We start from the raw sequence: 21,470 nt of genomic DNA on the forward strand, positions 1-21,470 counted from the left end.
ACAAACTCATTTAGATGAGCTGAAAGTAGTGAATTTATGTGTGAGCTGAGGTATAGATTGTATGCATTTCAAGAGCTCAGACCTGAAGATATGCATCTTTGTTTTACAAACAGAAATAAATAAGAGTAAAAAAAATCAAGATAAGAAAAAAAATAAAAGACAAGTATCTAAACTAACCACATAACTGCCATTTTTAACTACGGAAAAAGTCCCCTGGTCTCTGACATTTGCACATGACCTACTCTGTTATCAGCTCAGGGCTCCAGATGGTGGCAAGATAGACATGTTCTCACAAGACATCAGTATCAGGCCTAGGAACAGAAACACTCCAATTCCTGAGGTTTTAGACCACAAGATTATTCAGTGCTGAATTTTAGAAGACAGGCCTGTATGAGACACAGACAGAAAATGATAACTTGTGCGACCCATGTTTAAGCAGAAGCTTCCTACCCCAACAACAGTATTTGAAGCACCAGCATAACCCCACAGCTCTCTCTCATGTATGAAGGATTTCTCCCTCCCTCCCAAAACCTTCTTCTCCCCATAAGGCCATTCAGCACATAATTTTATCCACAATTCTCCTGTATTTTGTCTGGAAATTTCCAGAGTGCTATAAACACCTTATTGTGCTTTCATAACCTAGACTTATTTAGGATTAATTGTAATTAGGCCCAGGACATGGGAATAATAAATCTTTCATCCCTGAAGAGTTGGTAATCCAATGGAAGGATGGATAATGAGCCTTCCCCATTGCTATTTTTTCAGTGGCTTTGAGTTTGAGCTCCAGCACTTGCATCCACAGGGAGAGCAGTCCCTGCTGGGTGTGAAATAAAGCCATGACAGATAAAAGTCATTCCCTTACCAGCCTTTTCTCTGTGCTGGTTTTACTACAAACATGACTTTTAATGCTGTTTTAGTTAAATAAGCTTTTTTGGTTGGTGGGGGGTTTTTTGTGTTTTTTTTTTTTTTTTTTTTTTTTTTTTTTTTTTTTTTTTTTTTTTTAAGTTATGGCTGCTGGTAAGTCGCGCTGTGTTTCTGCCAGGTGGAAGACACAACCATGCTGAGAGAAAGAGCAGCTCACTCCTTCCCTTCACTGCTATTCAATATTTATTTATTGCTCAGAGGTTGTCCCCCTAGACCGACCAAGGCAAAACTCAGCTTTAAAAGAAACTCGGAGACTTTGAAAAAATACTTTCTGAGAGCATCATCTGCGCTTATTCATCAGGTGGCTGGAGAAATTTTCCGCCCTGCACGGCAGAGGTGCGCGGTTCGCGGCGCTCTGCCTGCCCCGCGTTCTGCCGCTGCCTCTCCGAGCCTCAGCCCGAGATGAGAGCGCGTCTGCGTTCCATGGCAGCGCTTGTCATCATCACAGCCATGGTGCTCCACAACGACACGTTCGTAGCGCTGCCTGACAACAGAGGTACATCCCTAAAGACTGTTCTGTCTAGACAGGGGAATTTTGCAGAAGAGCGTCACTTGTGAGCATCCCTGCATCCCCCAATCCACGGCCAAACATCTGTTGTCAAACCAACGCAGCTCCGCTGCTTCGAATGGCATCGCCTCCACCTTTCATCGCGTTCCACTCTCATCCTTCCCACAGGGAAGACCCATTCCGTGCATTAACCCCTTCCTCCCCCCGCACCCGCGATCGGCGCGCCCGGGGTCCCCTCCCGCCCCCGCTGCCGGCGCCCCCGCCCTTCGCCACGAGGCTCCCGTAAGCACCGCCGCGTCCGCGCCCGGGCCCCCCCGCGTCCCCCGCCCGGCCGGCCGGTCCCCCGCCCGCAGCCGCGCTGGTGCCGCCCGGGGCGGCGGCGAGCGCGGCTCCGGCACCAGCTCCGGGCGCGGGGCGAGCGGGGCGAGCGGGGCAGCCCGGCGGGGCCGGCGCGGCCATGCTGGGGCCGGCGGCGCGGCTGGCGCTGGGCGCGGGGGAGCTGCCGGCGCGGCTGCTGGCGCTGCTCTGGCCCGCGCTGGTGCTGGCGGCCGCCGCGGCCGCGCTGCTCGTCCTGCGGGGGCTGCGGCACCGAGGGGCCGTCCCGGGACCCCCCCGCCGCCGCGCCGCCGGGGAGGCGCGGGAGGAAGAGGAGGAGGAGGAGGAGGATGAGGATGAGGAGGAGGAAGGTGGCCCCGCGGGGGCCGGCGGCCGGGCGGCCGGGGCGCTGCCGGCGCGGCAGCCGGAGGAACAAAGGCGCACGGCACAGGTAAGGTTAGCGGGGGGCCGCGCCTGTCCTGCTCCCGGGACGGGACGAGCATCCTTCCCTCCCTGCTCCCCGGCACCTTTCCAGGGCAGAGAACTGCCGTGCACCCTCTGCGTCCGGCCCCGCCGGGCTGCTGCCATCCCATCTCACCGTGTCTCATCCCATCTCACCGTGTCTCATCCCATCTCACCCTATCTCATCCCATCTCACCCTGTCTCATCCCATCTCACCCTATCTCATCCCATCTCACCCTATCTCATCCCATCTCACCCTGTCTCATCCCATCTCACCCTGTCTCATCCCATCTCATCCCGTCCCGCCCACAGCGTCCCGAAGCCCTCGGTGTGATTTAGGCGTGAGGGTGTCAGCATTGCCCCCGAACCCTGTGGGGACATCAGGATGACAGTGCAGGGCAGCAGGGTGCCCGAGCACCTGGCTGGAGCTTGCTGGCACTGGCCTTTCATCACCGTTTTCTCTGACAGCATGACTCCGTATGAGATTGATCCTCTTTGCATGAAATTAAGAAAACTCCAGTTAATGTCCATCATATTAAGAAGGAATATACAAGAATAGTATCCATACTACGGTGTTAATACAATGTGCTAATTATCTGTCTTTCCTCCAAAGCTCTGTTGTTATTGCATTAATGCATGGCTGCGGGCTGGTGACCATGGCCACCCTGTTGAATCCACGCTGTGAGTTTGATTTGACGCACAGTGGTGAAGTTTCTGCGTGGCATTGCCATGGCTGTTGCTTTGACACACTGTAAGCTGTCTGTAGCAGAAAATCTCAGCGTAAATTGCAGAAAACAATTTCACCCAGACACTGCAGTATGGAAAGTAAAGCTCTCAGAATAACCCACCAAATATAAGTATGTACTTAAAATTAATACATCGAGCTTTTTTAAACATTTTAATCTGTTACCATTGTCTCCTAGGTCTCATTTCTGAGCAAGACAAACAAAATGAATTTGCAGGATTTTTTTTAAAGTGTGCTATAAAATAAATGGTTTTGTTTCTCAGGAACAGAAATGTGTCAGGCTTTCCATTGTAACACTAGTTTTCAAGGATTTATTATTTTGTCATGGAAGCTTTAGCTTTTATTTGTATTTTAGTTATCTTTTAATAAACGATTCCATTTTAGGGCATTTTTTCTTTCATCAGTCAGAGTAGAATCTTGACCTGGCAGCACAAGCACCCCTGATTTAGTAAAGAACAATTAAATCCAAAAGCAATCTGAACAGAGCTGCCAGTGTCAAGGGATGAAGAGGAATTTCAGTAACAATTTTACCATACCTTTATAATCATCAATACTAGATAACTTGAGTTTTCTGCAGAACGAATGAAATTTTTCTAGAGCCACCAATACCAGAGGCAGCGTGGGACAGAAAGGGGAGACACCCACTTTATTGTTTAATCTGTTACTATTATCTCCTAGGTCTCATATCTGAGAAAGACAAACAAAATGAATTTGCAGGGATTTTTTTAATGTGTGCCATAAAATAAGTTGTTTTGTTCTTTGTGAAGAGAAATGTGTCAGAGACAGTCCAGGTGCTGTGATGGTGGCAGGGTTATCAGTTCAAGCTGAAGATATGATTGAATTGAATAGGTGTCTTCTAGTCAGAGATGCTGCATCTCACAGGCCTAAGTAACAGAAACCAAAGAAGAGGAGGGATAAACTGAAGGGATAAATTTGTTTACAGTCATGTGCATTTTCTGCCATTAATCTCATCTTTTCCATTGCTGAGCAATTCCTGCTCTTTAGGGGCTGGTCTCTAGCAGTTGCATTTACACAGTAGCATCATCCTCTGTATGAGACCCACTGATTATCATGCAGAGTATAGAAAACATGGTCCTGAGGAGGTGGAGGATGAGAAGAGGATGATAAAGAAAAATAACTTAAAAGATCCTAAAGATAGATAGCCCAGAGAAAACATCTTGCATTCCGAAATGAAAAACAAAGGCTTGTCTTCCCATGACAGTCCTGTGCCCTTTCCCTTCTCTATTTGTCTCTTTTGTTTTCTTTTCCCCACCCTGCCTTTTCCACTGCTCCTTGTCATTTCCCATCAGGTTCTCTCTGTCTTTGGAACATCATATCCTACAGGCAAAAACTATATTTGCTTACTTAAATGTAAGATGCTGCACTGCTTTGGCACTTAGCTGATGCTAGGAGACCAGAACAGCCAAACACCTCTGACATGCTGAAATTTGCTTATGAAAATCTCCACCAAAGCAGCAGCAGAGGAATCATGAATAACAGTCTCCCATTCATAGACATGGCCAGTGTTTAAGATGGGGTGTGCAGGTCTTACAGATGGGAACCCCTCTCTGCTGCCTGCTGAGGTATGGAAAAAACAAGACACAAATTGCCTCCAGTGCACAGGTGTGTTGATACATCCCAGCAGCCAAACATCTGCATATCCTGGAGTGGGGGATAAGTCAAGATCTTAATTAAAAGAACCTAGGTGGCTAATTATTTTTTCAGTTTGGGAATGCATGTTTGCCAGCGATTCCCAGTTGCTGCACCATGGGTGGGCTGTCAGGTTGCCTTCCCATGAAATCTGCTCTTACCTAGGTGCAGGATGATGTAGGACTGATCTTCTTCCCTTTGTGTGTCCCTACTCCCCATAGCAGTAGGCAGCCAGAAACTGTCCAGGAGCCACAGTGCCCTGTTGGACCCAGACTGAGTGGCTTCAACAGCCCATGAGAGATAAGCCTGGTGAACAAACTTTCATAGAATCATAGAATGGTCTGGGTTGGAAGGGGACCTTGAAGATCATCCAGTTCCAACTCCCTTTGCTGTGGGCAGAGGCACTTTCCACTAGACCAGACTGCTCAGAGCTCCATCCAGTCTGTCCTTGAATACCTCCAGGGATGGGGCACCCATCACTTCCTTAGGCAACCTGTTCCAGTGCCTCACCACCCTCGTGGTAAAGAGCTTCTTCCTAATATCTACTCTAGACCTCCCTCTTTCAATTTGAACTCTTTCCCCCTTGTCCTCTTGCTATGTAAATAGTTTTGCCCTATCTTTCCTTGAAGTTCCCTTCAGGTACTGGAAGGCCTCAGCTGGATCACTGTCGTGGTTTAGGAATGGTAGTCCCCAGTTTAGTGCATCCACCAAGATTCTCCAAAACCCCAGGCTCCTCCTCCCTCCTGCCCCCCAGCTTCTCCCCTCCCACCTGCAGTGGGATGGAGTTGGGACTTGGAGGCACAAAGGGTAAAGAACCTGAGATCAAACTGAGATAAGATCAATTCACTGGAAACAGCAACGAGATAAGAAAACAAACAGGAACAGGAATAACACTAATGACAGAGGGTACAAGAAATGATTCACACAGAAACCCCTTGAGAATAGACAGTACCAGACTGCAAGGAACCCCTTCTCCCCAGAAGAGAGTCCCTTCCCCTGGCACCCCTGGCAATGACTGTAGGGTGGGATAGAATAAGCTCCAGGTCCTGGCCAGGCCCCCTCACAGTTTTTTTGCTAAAAATTAACCCTGTCCTGTCCAGAACCAAGACAGTCACCCTGAAGTCTTCTCATTTGCAGGCTGAACAACCCCAATTCTCTCAGACTTTCCTCACAGCAGTGATATGGAATTGCATTTTAATCTGCACCACAACACAGTGGTGCTCCATCCCTTTGATCAGTTTGGTGCCTTCTCTGGGCTCCAGCAGGTCCCTGTCCCTCCTGTGCTGGGGGCCCAGGGCTGGCTGCAGCCCTGCAGGCGGGGTCTCACCAGGGCAGAGCAGAGCAGAGGGGCTGAATCCCTCCTCACCTGATGCAGCCCTGGACACGTTTGGCTTTCTGGGCTGTGTGAGCTGGGTCATGTCCAGCCTCTCCCCCACCACTTTGTTCCAATGGGTACATGGCCTCCACACAATCATACAAGCACATTTTGAATGGGATCTCATTATGCATAGAACAAAACAAGTTACATTCTGGCTGTTGTTACACAGCCACACACACAAAAAATACCTCCAGAAATTATGCTGGGAATGATTAGTCTTTTTCAGAATTGCCTTTTCACTAATTTTGGGAAATTGATAATGAGACTTGCTGGAAGCTGACTGATCTGAATGGGACAGCTGTTGAGTTGGGGGGTTTATGTTTATTCAGATTTCTTTGGCTGTTTTGCAAATTGGTCAGTTGTAAAGAAGAGCATTTTTTACAAGTGCAGTGATGTCATCTTCCTTAAGCAGCTTCTAAAAATATGTGCTGAAACATTCCAAAAGAAAGCTTTCTGTTTTTCTCAAGTGTCTTTATAAACTGGAGATACTTTTTGCTTCTTTCAGGATTGCTTAACAGTACCAGAACTACAGATCCATCCCTTCAGCTCCAGAATTTTGCAAATAGACTTTTTCTTTTACCTTTTCAGATTACACAGTATTTTTCATGCCAATGCAACACAGTTGCACAATCATTTTTACAGCTATCTTGGATGAGAATTGATTTTTAAAGTATCCTGGAAGGTGTTGGAGTTTGGTAATTGCCTCCTTAAAATGGAGCCTTTATCCCTTGTTGAGATAGATGGTGCTCTAATTAATCAGAATAGAAGATCCCAGGAAACTGATTTCTTTGTCCCTCCTGACAACAGTAATTTTAATCTACTCACACTGCAAACTCTTTTCCCAGAAATGTTTTTTCCCCTGATGATGAGAGCAGCTGAACCGAGGCAGGTACGTGCCAGGTCCTCGTGTTTATGGCTGCTGTGTGGCTTCTCATGTGTCCAGGGAAGGCTGGCCAGCAGGAGGACACCTAGTATAGGCAGCATCATCTTCAGGATGTTTCCCTAAATTTTCTCCTGCAATTGCTTTTGGATATGAATGGCTACATATGCAGACCTGGCTCCCACTCCTGTGTTTATGCTCAAGGGCTCCCTATGGGCAACTTCATCCCTGGGAATATGTGCAGACAAACAGGTTTTCTGTGCTGATGGCCCAGATCCTTTCCCACAAGGTTCTTGGAGCATCCATTTGAAGGGAGAACTGCCCCTTTCTTTTCTATGTTAGGTGCCTTAAGGGAAGGGGGAGATTTCACATATTTCTAGTGTGTAGTACACAATCCTAGTAGGATTCTGCTCTCTTTTCCCTCCCATTTTCAGCTGTGTCTCTGTAGTGTTGTGAGCAGCCATGTCCCAAAGCAGTTCCTTTATGTTCTTCTGCCATGCATAGAGAGCCACTCAGTTTCCTTTGCTAACAACCCCAATTTGTTTTTTGGCTTTCCATTGTCACCTGAGCAAAAATTGCCATTATGTTATCCTTTCTCTAGCTGTTAGAACTGAATGAGCAATTTTCTTTGAAGCTGGTACTTTCCTGTTTCTCTGATGGCCTCTGCCTAAAGCCCATCCTTTCTCCTCTGACAAATGCAGGCTTGTCTTTTCCCATTCACCTAGTTCCCATTGGTTTAGGGAATAGGTCTCCCAGAGCAAAGTCCAGGACAAGACCATGTGGCAAAGCCAGACTGGCCAGGATGTCTGCTATCTCTGACTCAGAATTAATGACCCCCAGCACTGCTTTATTTCCCAGCACGTTTGTCTTGCTGATTGCTCACTGTCTGTGGCTGGAGAAATGTGAGTGTGGCTGCAGCAGCAGCACTTGGGTTTGCTCACCCAGCCCCTGCTTCTCCTGTGCACGGGAGACAAGAGACATCTGCAGAGAGCCACCAGTGAACTGCAAGTGGTGCTGCAAATAATCTGACTCAGAGCTTGGAGTGTAGGGAGCAAGGACCCGATCTTCCAGAGGATGCTGAGAGGGGTGACGACCTCCTGCTCACTTTTCAGCATGTTGAAGATCTACTGAGAAAGCTGAAAAATGCAGTCCTACCTTGTTCAGTTGAAACAGAGCGTGTTTAAGGGAGGTTATTTACTGCCCTGCTTAGGAAGTCCTTTTCTTTTTGTTCTTTTCTCCCACCCCTTCCCTTACAATTTTAATTTAGTGCATGTTGGTGTTACTTTTGTCATACCACTATTGCCTTTTGGCCTAAATCCACCACATTTTTCTTGTGTTGTAACATAAAGTGAAAAAAACTCCAGTTTTTTGTTTTTTTCGGGTTTTTTTTCCACTGGAAATGAGCACTAAGAAACAATTTAATTGAAGTATTTCTTAAATCTGGAAATAGTTTTGTGTTCACAGACCCCCTGCCAGAACAGGGTAGTTTTGCTTCCTTTCATTTCCAGTGTCCAACCCACTTAATTTGAGTTTTCTGAAAGTGGTAGCTGAGAACAATTTTCTGAATATTTATGCATGTTCTTAAGTGAATTCCCTGATTTCCAATGTGTGAAGCATATAATAATTCCCTTTGGGTTTCACAGGCTGAGTTTATTTTGTCCTAGTATCCCTCTACTGGGCAAACCTTTCCGTGCCTTCCTAAGGAAGGCAATTTTAAGCACCTTCCCCAAGAGGGACAAAGGGCAGTTTGTGAACCTAAAGCTGATAGTCACATAATTTTTAATTAATCCTCTAACCAGTTGGTGGCACTGAGATGTGAAAGCAGGCTGCCTGATCTGATAGACACATACAAAGGTGTTGGGTTTTATAAAAATGGCTAGTCTAACAAAACTATTGAATTGCATAAAGGTAAGTGTCTAGGCATACAGCTTTATGGCTTTGAATATAAGGTTTATATACTAAACCCAGTATTTTTTAGCACTTGGAGATGTATCACTTTGCTTCCTTTCTTTGTCACTTGATGTAGAACTATATTAACAGCATAAAATAAATTAAATACCAGCTCAAGAGAATCAGAAATTGCTAGTTTCAGAACAATCATCAGAAATATAACCTTAAGTTACATAAAAAAGGGAAAAAAAGGGAGGGGGTGGGGGGGAAATCCTGTTCCACTGGGTCACGAATCAAATGGCCATGAACTAAAAATAATCTTTCTATTGTTCCACAGAATGTGAGTAGAAATTAATATGCTAAGTCTGATTCCACTAAAAGTCCTGATTCTGTTTCTCTGCATATATTTGATGTATTTGAAATTGCACTCAAGACTTAATATAGTCATTTAATGTGGTGGATTTAGATATGTTTTTCCTGTACAAAACTACATTTTTTATTAGGAAAAAAAAATCCCCTGACAATATTAATTTCTCTTTAATGATTCTATTAGGTTAAACGAAATAAAATAATGAAAAGTCCTTTTTCCTTTTCATAGTGGCCAAATGGCATGATAGAGAGGCATGACTAATCCCCTACCCCAAGGGCTTCAAAAGGGAAGAATAGGGTAGGGTGGGGTCCCTCAGCCACACAGCCAGCTTACTGCCTGAAAAAGGGTTGGATAAGGGCAGCATTTAATACAAAAGGTCAGGCCAAGATAATGCATTTCCACTGAAAGGAAGTAGAACTCAGTGAAAATTCTTGGTGATGAAAGGGAGGGAGTTGCTGGTGTTGCTGGAGGATGGCAGAGAAGCAAGGGATATTTCAAGTTTGAAAGAAGAGCATCAGCACAGTGGTGGGACATTTGCTGAGCATCAGTCAGTGGTCAGGACTGGTATTTTTTTGCACTCAGCAGCTCATTAGGAAGGATGGAACTGAGTTCAGGAGTCCCAGGTGGGCACTTAGGGTTGAATAGCCACTCAGTCATCATGAAGACCCCTGGGACATAGTAAATGATTGTCAACAGGATATATTTAACCTCCTAGTCAGCGATGGAGAGAGAGGGGGATGTTTGACTGGCAGGTGAAATACCATTTAAGTAGCAAATGTTGTGCTTGTCTGGTAAAAGCATGCAGCAGTCAGGTTGGCAAAGCATTAAAACAAAGTGCTGCAGTTTTTCCAGCTCCTTGCTTACTGTCGTTTATAGGGAGAGAAGGTCCAGGAATGTGATCCTGCCCCTGCTTAGACAAGTCTGTCAGAGCCAATATAGTTTGCATCTTCTCTAATCCTCTATTGCACTCAACATTTTCCTTCTGGAGTTCTCCTTGCCTGTGTGAGGGCTCTGTACAGCCTCAGGCTGTGCTCGCTTACTCCAGCCTGGGGGAGGAAGGCAGCTTCGTGTCCTTAATCCTGACATTTCCTTGTCTCTGCCTGTAGTCCCTCATGCTTGCAGAAGCATCTTGACATAAAGAGAGGCTAGCAGGAGGTGGGATGTCTCTTATCCTCCTATCTGTGTGTGTCTGAAAGAAGGCAAAAAAAGCATCCTCCTCTTTGCCTCCGAAGCTGGTGTTGCTGTTTCTGTGCCCATGGTGGCAGTCTTGCTCAAAGTGCCTTCACTTGGGAGGTCCATTTGCAAAGCCTTTAGAAAACAGTGAAGATTTCATTATGAAAACTGGGAAATCACCAGGATTTGATGACATCAGGAAGGAATATTCCACTTATATGTTGTTTGGCTTCCCCCAATCATCTCTTCTTGCATTCATCCAATAAAATTCAGTTTTCCTGAAGTTCTCTGTCATATAATGGAAAATCACTCTCCAAGATTCTATGTTGCACAGGAATTGTTGTCCACTAAGACAAGATCTATCTGAATTTTCACACATTTAAATGGACAGAAACATATGCTGAGAAAGAAGGAATAAGCTCAAGATTTTCCATATTGATGTGGTTCAATTTTTCTCCAAAATGCCCCTGGTTTTGTATTTTATATCCCACATTTGATGTGAGAGGCTGTTCCCCTCCCTGCTGCAGGCAGAGTGGGATTTTTCTCTTGAGCAGAGGAAGAGATGGAAAATAGTTTGTTTTGTGGTGGGGTTTGTGCAGTGCCTCTAGAAAATGAACCTTGAGAGTCTTGGAAGAGAGTGCCCATGAGAAAAAACAAGACAACCTTGCTAACTACTAACAAATGGTGCTGGGTTTTAACAGAGAAGTAATTATTTTACTAATGTTCAGAATAACATAATTGTAAACAATCATATTGTTTGCATTTGACAACAGAGGGGGACAGAGATTTTGGCTTAAGCTTATAATGTGAAGCTGGTGGAATTATTGATATAACAGGCAAGAGTTTTGCCTCCTGCTACTGTGGTGTTTTACTGGAACACCCAGAATCAGTATTTGCTGTGTGCCAAGTCCACAATTTTCGGCTTCCTCTCCTAATAACTGTGGAACTTGGGATGAACACCAGCCTGCTGTGGGTCCATGTCCACCATGGGCTGGTAACTGGTCTGGACTTCCAAGCAAACACCTCCAGGGACGAAGCGTTTGCCAGCATACAGGTGCCTGTCAAGCACTTCAGACCTTCCTGAGACTTGTGAAAGATAGCTCTAAAATCCCCAAAATACCAGAGAGATGACTATTAAGAGTAAGGACTGCAGCCCCATTGTGTCTGCTGGGAAGAGATGTGGGCAGTCACCCACAGGATTTTATCTGCTGGTAACTAATCCCTGCCACAATGTCCCAGGGACAGAGGTGACCTGTGAGAGTGGGGAGAGGGAGGAGGCAGGAGGAAACATCAGCTGGCTTCCCTTCCCCAGGACGACTGGGCACCTGAATTCAACAGGGATCAGATGGGTTTTGCTCCAGGCAGGGCTTCGTTCACCTGCCAGGGATCCCCTTGCCCAGGCAGAAGAGGAGGAGGGTGGATCAGGGATTAGGGTCACAGCCTGAGTCAGGCTGCCTTCTGGGACATGTGGGTTCAGCTGGGCAGTCCAACAGGTCTGATGGGCTGAAGGAAACTTGGACAGTGCTGAACAGCAGCTGCATAGCCCAAGGAGAGCAGCCTGGATAAGTCAGAGAAGTGCCATACATCCAGCAAGGAGCTGCTGTGTGCACCAGGGGGAAGCTGAGGCACCTGTGGAGGGAGCTTCAGCCTTGCCTTGGGTGCTGCTGCCTCTGCAGTGTGCAGTGGCACTGCCTCAGCAGTGGCCCTTGCTGGCACAGCCCTTGCAGGCTCAGCTGCAGATTTCCACCCTCCCATCCCTGGAGCTGGTGGCTGGCAATTGCCAGGGAATTTTGAGACAGCTGAGACATTAATTAAACTAGAACCTGGAAAGTCCTTAAACATTTATTGTTTACTTTACCGGATCTAGATAGGATAAAATCTATTCTTTTAGTTGGTCAGATAGACTTGAGAGGGAACATAAGGTCCACCCCAACTGGTAAACAAGAATTAAAATAAGCCTTCTCATGTCTATGCTGTTTTTTTAAGACAGGCTTACCCTATCTGAAAAACAACTTTGATCCTAGACAAATCTTATGATAAACCACAAATATGTCTGCTTTGGAATAAATCTTTGTGGAGTTTCTGGATTTACATTCATAAAGGCTTAGCATACACTAATTAATTTGGAATAAATTAATCCAGTTGGAACAAGGCCAAAAATTCTAGCCCAGATTTGTACAGGGGGTTACTTAGCTGTATCTTTCAGACTATTATATTTATTATAGGAAGGTATATAAATAAATACATATATTTACACATACACCCACATGCATGTATATGTACTATAATGCATTTTTATTGTCCATTTCCTAGGTTCCAGTGAATGGCCATCTTATCACATCAGTCAACATCAGAGAGAAAAAGCTCCTCAAGGTACCAGTGAGTGTTTTAGAGTTTACCTATTATCTTTCAAGAGACAGTTGTTCTAAAAATGTTCCTTTTTTTAAGGTAGTTTGTTCTTCCTTGGTTTGCTGCACTTAAGAGATGATGCAGGAATATAAGACCATGGAATTTTCTGGCACAGCCACGCTGTAGTGTTTGTCACTGCCACCACAAGGGGGATGGTCTCATCATTCAAGCCCAGAAGTGGGTGCTGGAATTTCCTGTATTTCCATTCCAGCTCTGATAGGGACATTTCCTTGGGTCTGTTTAAGGGTTTTACCTTGAGTATTGAGTGCTTGTACTGGTGTTCTGGAGAAAGAAGCTAATAGACGCTTTAAAGAGCTTACGAGTCTTTACAGAAGTTGCTCAGAGAAGCAACTTTGTGTCTGCCCCATCCCTGAAAGTGTTCTAGGCCAGGCTGGGTGGAGCTTTGGGCAGCCTGGCCCAGTGGAAGGTGTCCCTGCCCATGGCAGGGGGGTTTGAACTGGATGATCTTTAAGGTCCCTTCCAAACCATTCTGTGATTTTGTGATTCTAAGTGAGGAGATGCCCTAAGCAGGGAACTATATTTCTGGCAGGGGTTTCCCACCTTGGAAAAGCCAAGAACCACTGTTTAATCTAGAACATTCAAAATTTATAATTTAAGGTTAGTGCTACTGTTTCATCAAGCTGTATGAAAATGGCCTCAGCTACTCCTGTGCCCTTTCAGAGCAGTGTAAACTACAGATACCTTCATAAAACATAGGCTGTTCCATGGTTAGAAGGGGAGGAGGGACTGGGTTTTTTTGTTAAGCATTGGCAGGGTCCTCACTCTTGATTATAGAATTCCTGATTTTAAAGGAGGTAAATACTTAAGACTTGTTTCCTTCAGAACAAGAACATTAGAACTTAGGAACAGTGAATGCAAATCTTACTTTACAGCTGAATTAAAATGTGAACCTTCTAATCTAGCAAATAAAATTTGTAGGTCCAAAGCAATAGCATTTCTTGGTTTGGAATTTGCAATAAAATCTGCTCAGGAAGACTTTTGCACACACTTAAAAGACTCCAGCAACCCCCTACTCTCTCTGAATATCATGGGTTGTCTCCATTTTGCAACTACTGCCCTTTTATTTTCTTCTGGGTGAAAAATAACAAATACTTGTTTTATCTTTCTGCTCTCTATCTCCTCTATACTGCAGCCTAAGAAGAAGAGGAAAACCCAGTGCTCAGACAAGGAAGTGCCAAAAGATCTGCTTTCTCTGGAAAAAGACAAACTACAAGAGGAAGAAGGTAACAAAAGATCTGATTCTTCTGTTATCTGATGCATATTACCAAATAATAACATGGAATGAAATATGTCAACATGGAGACCTTCTCTACTGTTCTAGAGTTCTGTGTTAGTGGGGAAAGCTGCCAGTTTGAGAGTTATTTCTATCACCTGCTCCTTCCTATGTGTAAATACATGGACAGGTGCTGTTGTGATCTGGTTTAATTACAGAAGCATAGAGAACTAACTGTGAATAAAACTGATCAAATTCTGAAAGATTTGAATGCACCCAGAAAATGTGGTTCAAACCAAACGAGCTTAGATGTTGATATCAAAAAATCGATATATTTTATTTAATAGTAAAAGAAGCAATGAGAAAGAAAGAAAGAGAAAAGAAAGAAAGAAAAATAGAAAAAGAGATGTGGGGGGACAGGGAGAGTGACAAAGATTAGCAATGTATCACCCCTCCATGGGTTCCAATGAGGCCTCGCTGTTTCCCTCCATCTGGTCTTCTTGGTGGTGAGGGTCCCCTGCCTAAAAATGCAGAATCCTGTGGATTAGTACACATTTGGGCAGGTGGGAATGCCCATGTGCCTCCCCTGAGGGGGCAGGTTTGACACAGTGGATCTCTTGCATCACGTGCAGTGCCCTGGTGCAGGGTCTGGGACTCCTTTGGGAGGGATCTTTGATGGGCCATGACACCCCTGCTGTCCCTCAGGGATGTCCCTGAGGTGTGGCTCTCCCGGGGTGACGGGGCCCCAGGGCTGGGCTGGGCTGCACAGCAGAGGAGGGGCACTCACTGCCTCTGGCCAGCAGCCCTGCCTGCAGCCAGGAGCTCTCCTCCTCCTCATTTGGTGCAGGGTCTGTGCCAGCCTGGCAGCAGATAAACCTGAGGCTGTGGCCTCCACCTGAACAGGGTGCTGGGCTGGGCTGTGGGTGCTCTTCCAGATGCTTTGAACAGTAGCTGTCTCAAGTTGCCTTGGGTGGTTTACCTCTCAGTTCAGGGTTTCAGTCAGGAGGCCCATCCAGGGTGGGCTTCAGTGGTGCAGCTTCATTATGACTTTTTCCAGAACGGGCAAAAGTCCTTCATAAAGATGTTCAAGCCATAGACCATAACATTTCAGTCTCTGACAGGGGCCATGTTCTTTCCTGCCACGCTCCCCAGGCCCCGCCTGTGCACACAGGGAGGGCAAATCTGCAGGTTTTGGATCTCTGAAGTGGTCAGAGGTCCTTCTCCATGCCCTTCCCCTAATCCTATGGCCTCTGCCATGCTCATACACGGATGAAGCAGCACATTATTGTGCCCATGACTGAGGCTGGTAAAAGTGCTGGGGAAATTCACAGCCAGCTTGTAGCATGCCTGTGAGCAGAGCCAAGACCTTTGTTTGCAAGCAGATCTGCAGAGAAATCTCAGGCAGCTAGAATGTCACTGGAAAATAGATTGCATCCCATGAGCACCTCTCTGCCTCCCCCCACCAAGGGTTACACTGAAAACAACAAATTCTAAGCTTTTCTGGGCTTAAAAGATTACAATGTGATTAGTGTGGTGGGGAGGGCAAGAGAAGCCCTCCCTGCTGCTGGACCAGAGTCCTTCCTGGGGCCCCTGGGGCTGCTGGGGGAGAAGGGGACACAGCGGAGGCTTTCTTCAAATGGATCTGTAATTTTTTGAATGGATGAGCCAGCTGAACTTCATGTGTTCAGGGATGCTTCAGAGAAGGGAAGCGTCTTGGTCAGCTCCAGGGGCTGTGCTTTTTCCTTCATTGACCATTTTTGCCAGCACCTCCTCTGAATTCTTGGGTCGTGGAGAGCATGGATGGAGACAGGATGTGGCCCCACGGGTGTGAATGAATGTGGGTGTAAACCAGCTGAGTGGGAGAGGCTGTCCCCACGGCAGAACAAGCCTTAGGGTATGTTCAGGCCTAGAGGAACTCAGTAAACCAAAGCCTTATTTAATGGTTAAGATTTTCATTAACTTCTCCCCACTGTCAGGATGCTCTGCTGTGACATCTCCCCCCAGGGAACGGGTGTCACATCAGGCTGACACAGAGGACAGAAGAATATGTGCAGTTACTGGGTCAGGACACACCAGACAGGGCTGTGATGGGGATTTCTTATGTAACACATCTCTGCAGAGCAAGCAAGGGCTGCACACAGGGGACATGCTGCACGAGGTCTGGTGCTCTTTTACAGCCAGCATCAGAAACTTTCAGATGTTCAGATGCTGTTTGCCTTGGTGCTAAGCCATAAAGTCAATGAAGAAAGTTCTTTGATAAAGTTCTTTAAAAATGAACTTTGCTCTGTGTTGTAGGAGTTTGGCAGACCAAGATCAGCAGCCGCGAAAAGAGACACTTAAGGAAGGAAAGGCTGAAACAAAAAGGTAATTGTACAGGCTCAACTCACACACCTGGTCTGGCTGGGTTTGTTACCCCTCCCCACACCCCAGCATCTTTCTGTTTGCTCTGTTTATCATTTAGCAGCAAAATCCATGCACTTACTGAGGCTATTTACTTAAAAAACAGCTCTGGGAACTTTTACTTGGTAGCTTGCCTTTTATTCCATGCTGTCATTAAAATACACAGCAGAGCACACAGCATTTCCCCTAGGACTTTGAAAGCAGATGTCTGTTAAATTGTAGATTTGCCAAAGGCTTGTTGTCACGTGGGCTTGCTCCTTTTGCGTGGCTTGACAAGTTTTCTGATAATGGATGTATAAAAACACAATTTGCTCAGTTCCAAACAGGTTCTTTAGTCCAGGATTGCCCAGACTAAAGAACTGTAACAGGAATATACTCTTATCCTAATGAGATAAAATGAAGCAACACTTTGTGCTCACTCCACATTTTTCTTCTGGGGATTTCAAGGTGTCTACCGTGCACTTATGCCTACATACATTTCTGTTAATCATGTTATATGTAATAACCACTATATGAAAGCAGGTCATGGAATTAAGACATTTGGAAGTATTTTCATTATCTTCATTATTTTTCATTATGATAAAATGATCAAAATAACCTTTAGGTTTATAACAGAGTAATTTAGAAGCCAAGATAGGAGTTTGGATATTGGAGAGATGTAGCTGGATTGGGAGATGTAGCTGGATATATGTGTGAGTTAGTGCACTACCTGCAATAATGCTCTTAAAGTGCTCTCAGATGCTCTATTAAAATTAAAGGGTAAGGGAAGAGGAAATTTCAATAGAAAAATATACAGACACTGTGGGACCACTTTATAATTTGGATTACATAGAGTTAAATATCAAGAGTTTAGATTTTTAACTCTTGGTTTATCAAGGTGCTTGAGGTGCTGAGGTCTCCACTTTCTCTCCTGCAAAGTGAATGCGTCCACATTTCTTTCTTCATGTAAGTTGACCTGTTGTCATCAGAGGTGCCAGCTCCACGTGCAGATCCCCACAGGGTTTAACCCTAAGGTCATGCAGGTGTTAAGGGCTTTGCTGACTCAGGAAAGGGAGCTCAGTTCACCAAGTCTCATTGGAAGCACCAGAAGTCTTTGGTGCAATCCTGCAGCCTGGGCTGTGCACAGTGCTGAGCCCTGTGGTCATGTTAGCATGGGCATTTACAGAGCAGTGAGATGTGATCTTCTAGGAAGGAGCCCTAACCCTGGCAAGGGCTGGCCACTGTTCCCTGGCAAGGGAGAAACAGCAGCCTCACCATTAAGGTGTGTGAAGGTGGAGTTGATGTCAGCAGTGGTCTCCTCCTCACCAGAGCTCCAGAAAATGCTTTGCTATTCTGAAGGCTGGAGTCATACAACACTCATTTTTTAAAATATTCGTATGCCTGCACTGGTTTCTCTAGCAGCCTTGAACTACTAGCATCCGAGTGGTTTGCTTTCTTTTTTGTTGGAGGTCCAGCTGTTGTCTTTCTCTCCCTTCACTGCTCTGGGCCCCCAGCAGTGGAAGCCCTGAACCTCCCCTCCAGGGAGAGATGCCCAAGGCCGCCATGGCACCATCCTCACATTGCCCTTCCTGTTTTCCATTTCAGTGTCCCATCCCAGGAGCTCTGCTTCACTGAAATCATATCTGTAAATAATTTCAGTTGGAAATAGTCTGATGGGTTTAGATCAGGCTTTGTTCTGTTGTCTCTCCTGTACAAACTCTTCCTTGTAATTAATGATGATCCTGTGGTGATGTTTATTCCCGAGCAGACCCCAGCAGAGCCTCCCTGGGTAGCTCGGTGGTTGAGCCAGCCTTTGACTGGGATGAGAAGGGAGCGGTGTGGCCACTGACAGAGGACACTGGTGGTGGTGGAAAAGGCTCTTTCTTTGCCAAGGCAGAGTGTGGGAGTGTGCTGAAGGGCTCAGGAGCCCTGCGGGAAGAACCGGCACCCTCCAGGTCAGAAGATGATGTTTTCTCCAATGTAGGTGAGTGTTGACCTTCCAGTACCGCTGAGGGGAAGCTTCTCAAATTGCTGTGTCTTCATCAGAGTGTAGCCCCACTGACATTCATCCTGCACACACAGTGTTGTCCACCTCCCTCGACCCTGCTAGGTGTCATTCATTTCTCAGCAGTGTGAAAAAGGGGTCCTTGTGGCAGGAATTCCTTGTGTTGTAGACTACCTGCTGCGTGCAAGTTGTTTTCTACCCACAGGTATTATTTGTGTCCTTTACAACCAAAGCCTTGCCTTCTGAGGATGCTCACACTTGGTCAGAGTTAGGCTGCAGGGTATATCTGTGTATTTCAAAACAGGAAAAGGCAGGGTATTCCTAAATCAAAAGCATTTGATTTTGACTTCATTCTCAGTGATTAATTGAGCATGATGGCCGAATTGAATGGTATATAAGGCCACATAATGATTCACCTTCAGCATCAGCAGTAATCCAGTACTCTGATGATTCAGAAAATGCTTTTAGGTTGTCCTCATGTGAGTTGCTTTCTCTGCTAGAGTCCTTTTCTTGCAAAGTACAGGGTTGATGGGGAAGCACATTAGTACCATTTTTAATCTAATGCTTTCAAAAGGCCAAATTCCAATACATGACAACTTCTGCCAGCAGTGCATAAAGGGGGCACCAGTTCAGATGAATGAGGAATCCAGGTCCAGAGAAGTGCCATGCTGGTGTGACATGCACGTTGAAAATCTGAGAAGGTGTACATGGTGATGGGGCTGGACATTCTCTGTCCATAAAGGTGATTTCTCCTTGCTTCATGTTTGTCCAGCAACTGCAGTGGATGCAGGCTTGGAATGAAGAGAACATGAAAGGGCTGTAATGAGCTTGGGAGCACGAGGTAGAAACTGAACATGACATCAGATTTTGGGTTATTGTTTGTTTGCATTTTAAATGCAGGAACTTGGGATATTGCAGATGTAAAATCCTGTCCTGTGACCTTTGGGACATTGTCAGATCTCTCCAGGGATTTAGGTGAGTGTCCTCTCATTGTACTTCTATCTGAATTCTTGTATCACTTTCTTAGCTGCTTGGCTGAAAAGGGCTCTCACTGATCACACATAGGTCTTCTCCCTCCACAGCTCGTTAGTCACTCTCCCTTGCAGAGCTTGCTTGCATCTGCAATCCAGCACTCCAGTGTTTTAGGGAACAACACCAGAACCTTTTATTGAGTGCTTTCCAAACTCGTGTACTCATCTTGGAATAAATAAATTTAAAATATTGCCTGCTTCGCAGATTCTTTCTGTTAGGTTGACTCACACAGAAGGTTTCTGTTGTGCTCTGATAGCTAACAAATTCAGAGAATTTCAGGCCGAGGGAGGGAGTGAATGTGCAGCTTGGAAAGGCTGTGTCAGAGGCTGCCTAGCCAGCAGCTTCTCATCCAGCACAGTGAGGGATTTTCTGCTTGAGCCTCTCCATGCGTGGCCTTGAGAAGGATGGAGCATCTCCTCGTTCTGCACTGAGTTAAGCCTCATTTCTGGCTCTCACTTTGCATCTTTGCAACTGTCAATCTTCACTGATTGATGGCAAGCACCCCTGGTTCATACATTCCCTCCCTACCAGAAATTCACCTTTGACTGAAAGTTTAGCTGGATGATGAATGCAAAGTCTAGTCCTGAATCTGTCAGAGATACCAAAGACAAGCATAGATACATATAGATATCTGTGCACAAAACAGTATGTGTGATGTTAGCCAGAATGCTGAAATCAGCTTCTAAAGCCAGATAAGACAATTAATAGAACAGATGCCATATTTAACCATCTCTTCTCCAGCACTTTGTCAGTGGATTCAAGCAGTTCCTAATGTATAAGTACTCAACAAGGAGAAATATTTTTTAACATCTGCATTTATGCAGCAAAAAATCAAACATACACAACTGCATAAACCTCAGAGTTCATTAGGTGAAAGGAAGAAAGGAAAAGCTAGAGATGTGAAAAGAACCCCAACCCTGATAGATGAAACATGTGAAAAATACCCTAGTCTGTTATGTCCAGGCCTTAGCAAGGGGCTAAGGGGAGTCATTCAGGGAGGCATGTGAATCCTACTGGTTGCTTTAGTTACTGAAAGTAACCATCAAAACAACTTTTTCCTCCAGCAGTTCTCTCACCTGTGCTCTTTTATGGAGCAATTTGGTAATTACGGATTTCTGTTAGCTTGAGCAGAAGCCTTCCCACTGAAGGTGGTGGGAGTTGGAGCTGGATACTCTGGATGCAGCTTTTGTTCTCCAGGAACTACAGCTCCCTCCTTAGGTCCCCAACAGAGATGTGCCAGAAGATTACATCTCTGAACCTTGTTAGTGTAGCCACTCATGAGTGAGTTGTTTTTAATAACTTATGCATGTAGTGTCCTCGTCCAGCCTTTGTTAATAAATCCACTGTGATGAGAAGAATAGATTAACATGTGGCTTAAATTACATAACATCCAGGCATCATGACATAGTGAGCAGACAGAGGCATGATTAATTGATTTTAATAATGTGAATATACCTATGTCATTATCTTTTAGGCTTGCGATTTGGGCTTTTTTTTAGTTTAATTTTTTAATGAAGATGCTTTCTTATCTGCAGATAACGTGAAGAGCAAATCATCTGAGGACAGTCCTTCCAGATGCTGTTGGCATGGCAGCTCGACTTTCCTCCCAGCAGATGATGCGTGGCAGGGGCAGGGTACGTCTCTCTGCCCTTTTTCTGTAGACAAACAAGAGCACCAATGCAGGAACTCACTTCAGTCCATTCCCTAAGCCTCAGGCATGAGGGTCTACTTCCCATGTGGCTCATTTGCTGGTCAGGGAGAACTCTCATGTGGTCTGGTTTGAGCAGGTGCCCAGAGCTGCCGTGAGCTCGGTCAGGCCAGCAGCTGTCCACGTGGAACCCTTGAGGAGGGCAAGAAAGTGCATTTCATTTGTTCTCCCTCAGAAGAAAAACAAACAATGCAGTAGGTACAGTCTGTTTTGGTGCGTACATGCTGGTGCAAAGTGTAATTAGAGCTCCTGGGCAGCAGCAGCAGCTGGAGGGGGCTGTCTGCAGGCTGCCCTGTCTCACCCCAGCAGTTGCACTGCTATCAGCTGCAGCAGATAAGCACAGGAACAGGGCAAGCACAGGGCGATCCCTCCCCACACCCTGCCCAGAGCAGCAGGGACTTCCTGAGC

General features: G+C 45.7%; 1 protein-coding gene across 1 annotated transcript in view; it reads left to right on the plus strand.

Moving 5' to 3' along the window:
• Positions 1 to 1,769: 1,769 nt before the first annotated feature.
• LOC134565077 (protein LYRIC-like) overlaps positions 1,770 to 21,470 on the plus strand; it is a 30,882-nt gene continuing 11,181 nt past the window's right edge. The window contains exons 1-7 of the mRNA XM_063424456.1: positions 1,770 to 2,198; positions 12,609 to 12,674; positions 13,858 to 13,948; positions 16,234 to 16,302; positions 18,086 to 18,301; positions 19,223 to 19,297; positions 20,890 to 20,988. Of these exons, the coding sequence (XP_063280526.1) occupies positions 1,890 to 2,198; positions 12,609 to 12,674; positions 13,858 to 13,948; positions 16,234 to 16,302; positions 18,086 to 18,301; positions 19,223 to 19,297; positions 20,890 to 20,988 (925 nt within the window). The 5' untranslated portion in view covers positions 1,770 to 1,889. The remainder of the gene's footprint in view (positions 2,199 to 12,608; positions 12,675 to 13,857; positions 13,949 to 16,233; positions 16,303 to 18,085; positions 18,302 to 19,222; positions 19,298 to 20,889; positions 20,989 to 21,470) is intronic.

Source organism: Prinia subflava, chromosome 2, assembly GCF_021018805.1.
Source record: "Prinia subflava isolate CZ2003 ecotype Zambia chromosome 2, Cam_Psub_1.2, whole genome shotgun sequence".
NCBI lineage: Eukaryota > Metazoa > Chordata > Aves > Passeriformes > Cisticolidae > Prinia > Prinia subflava.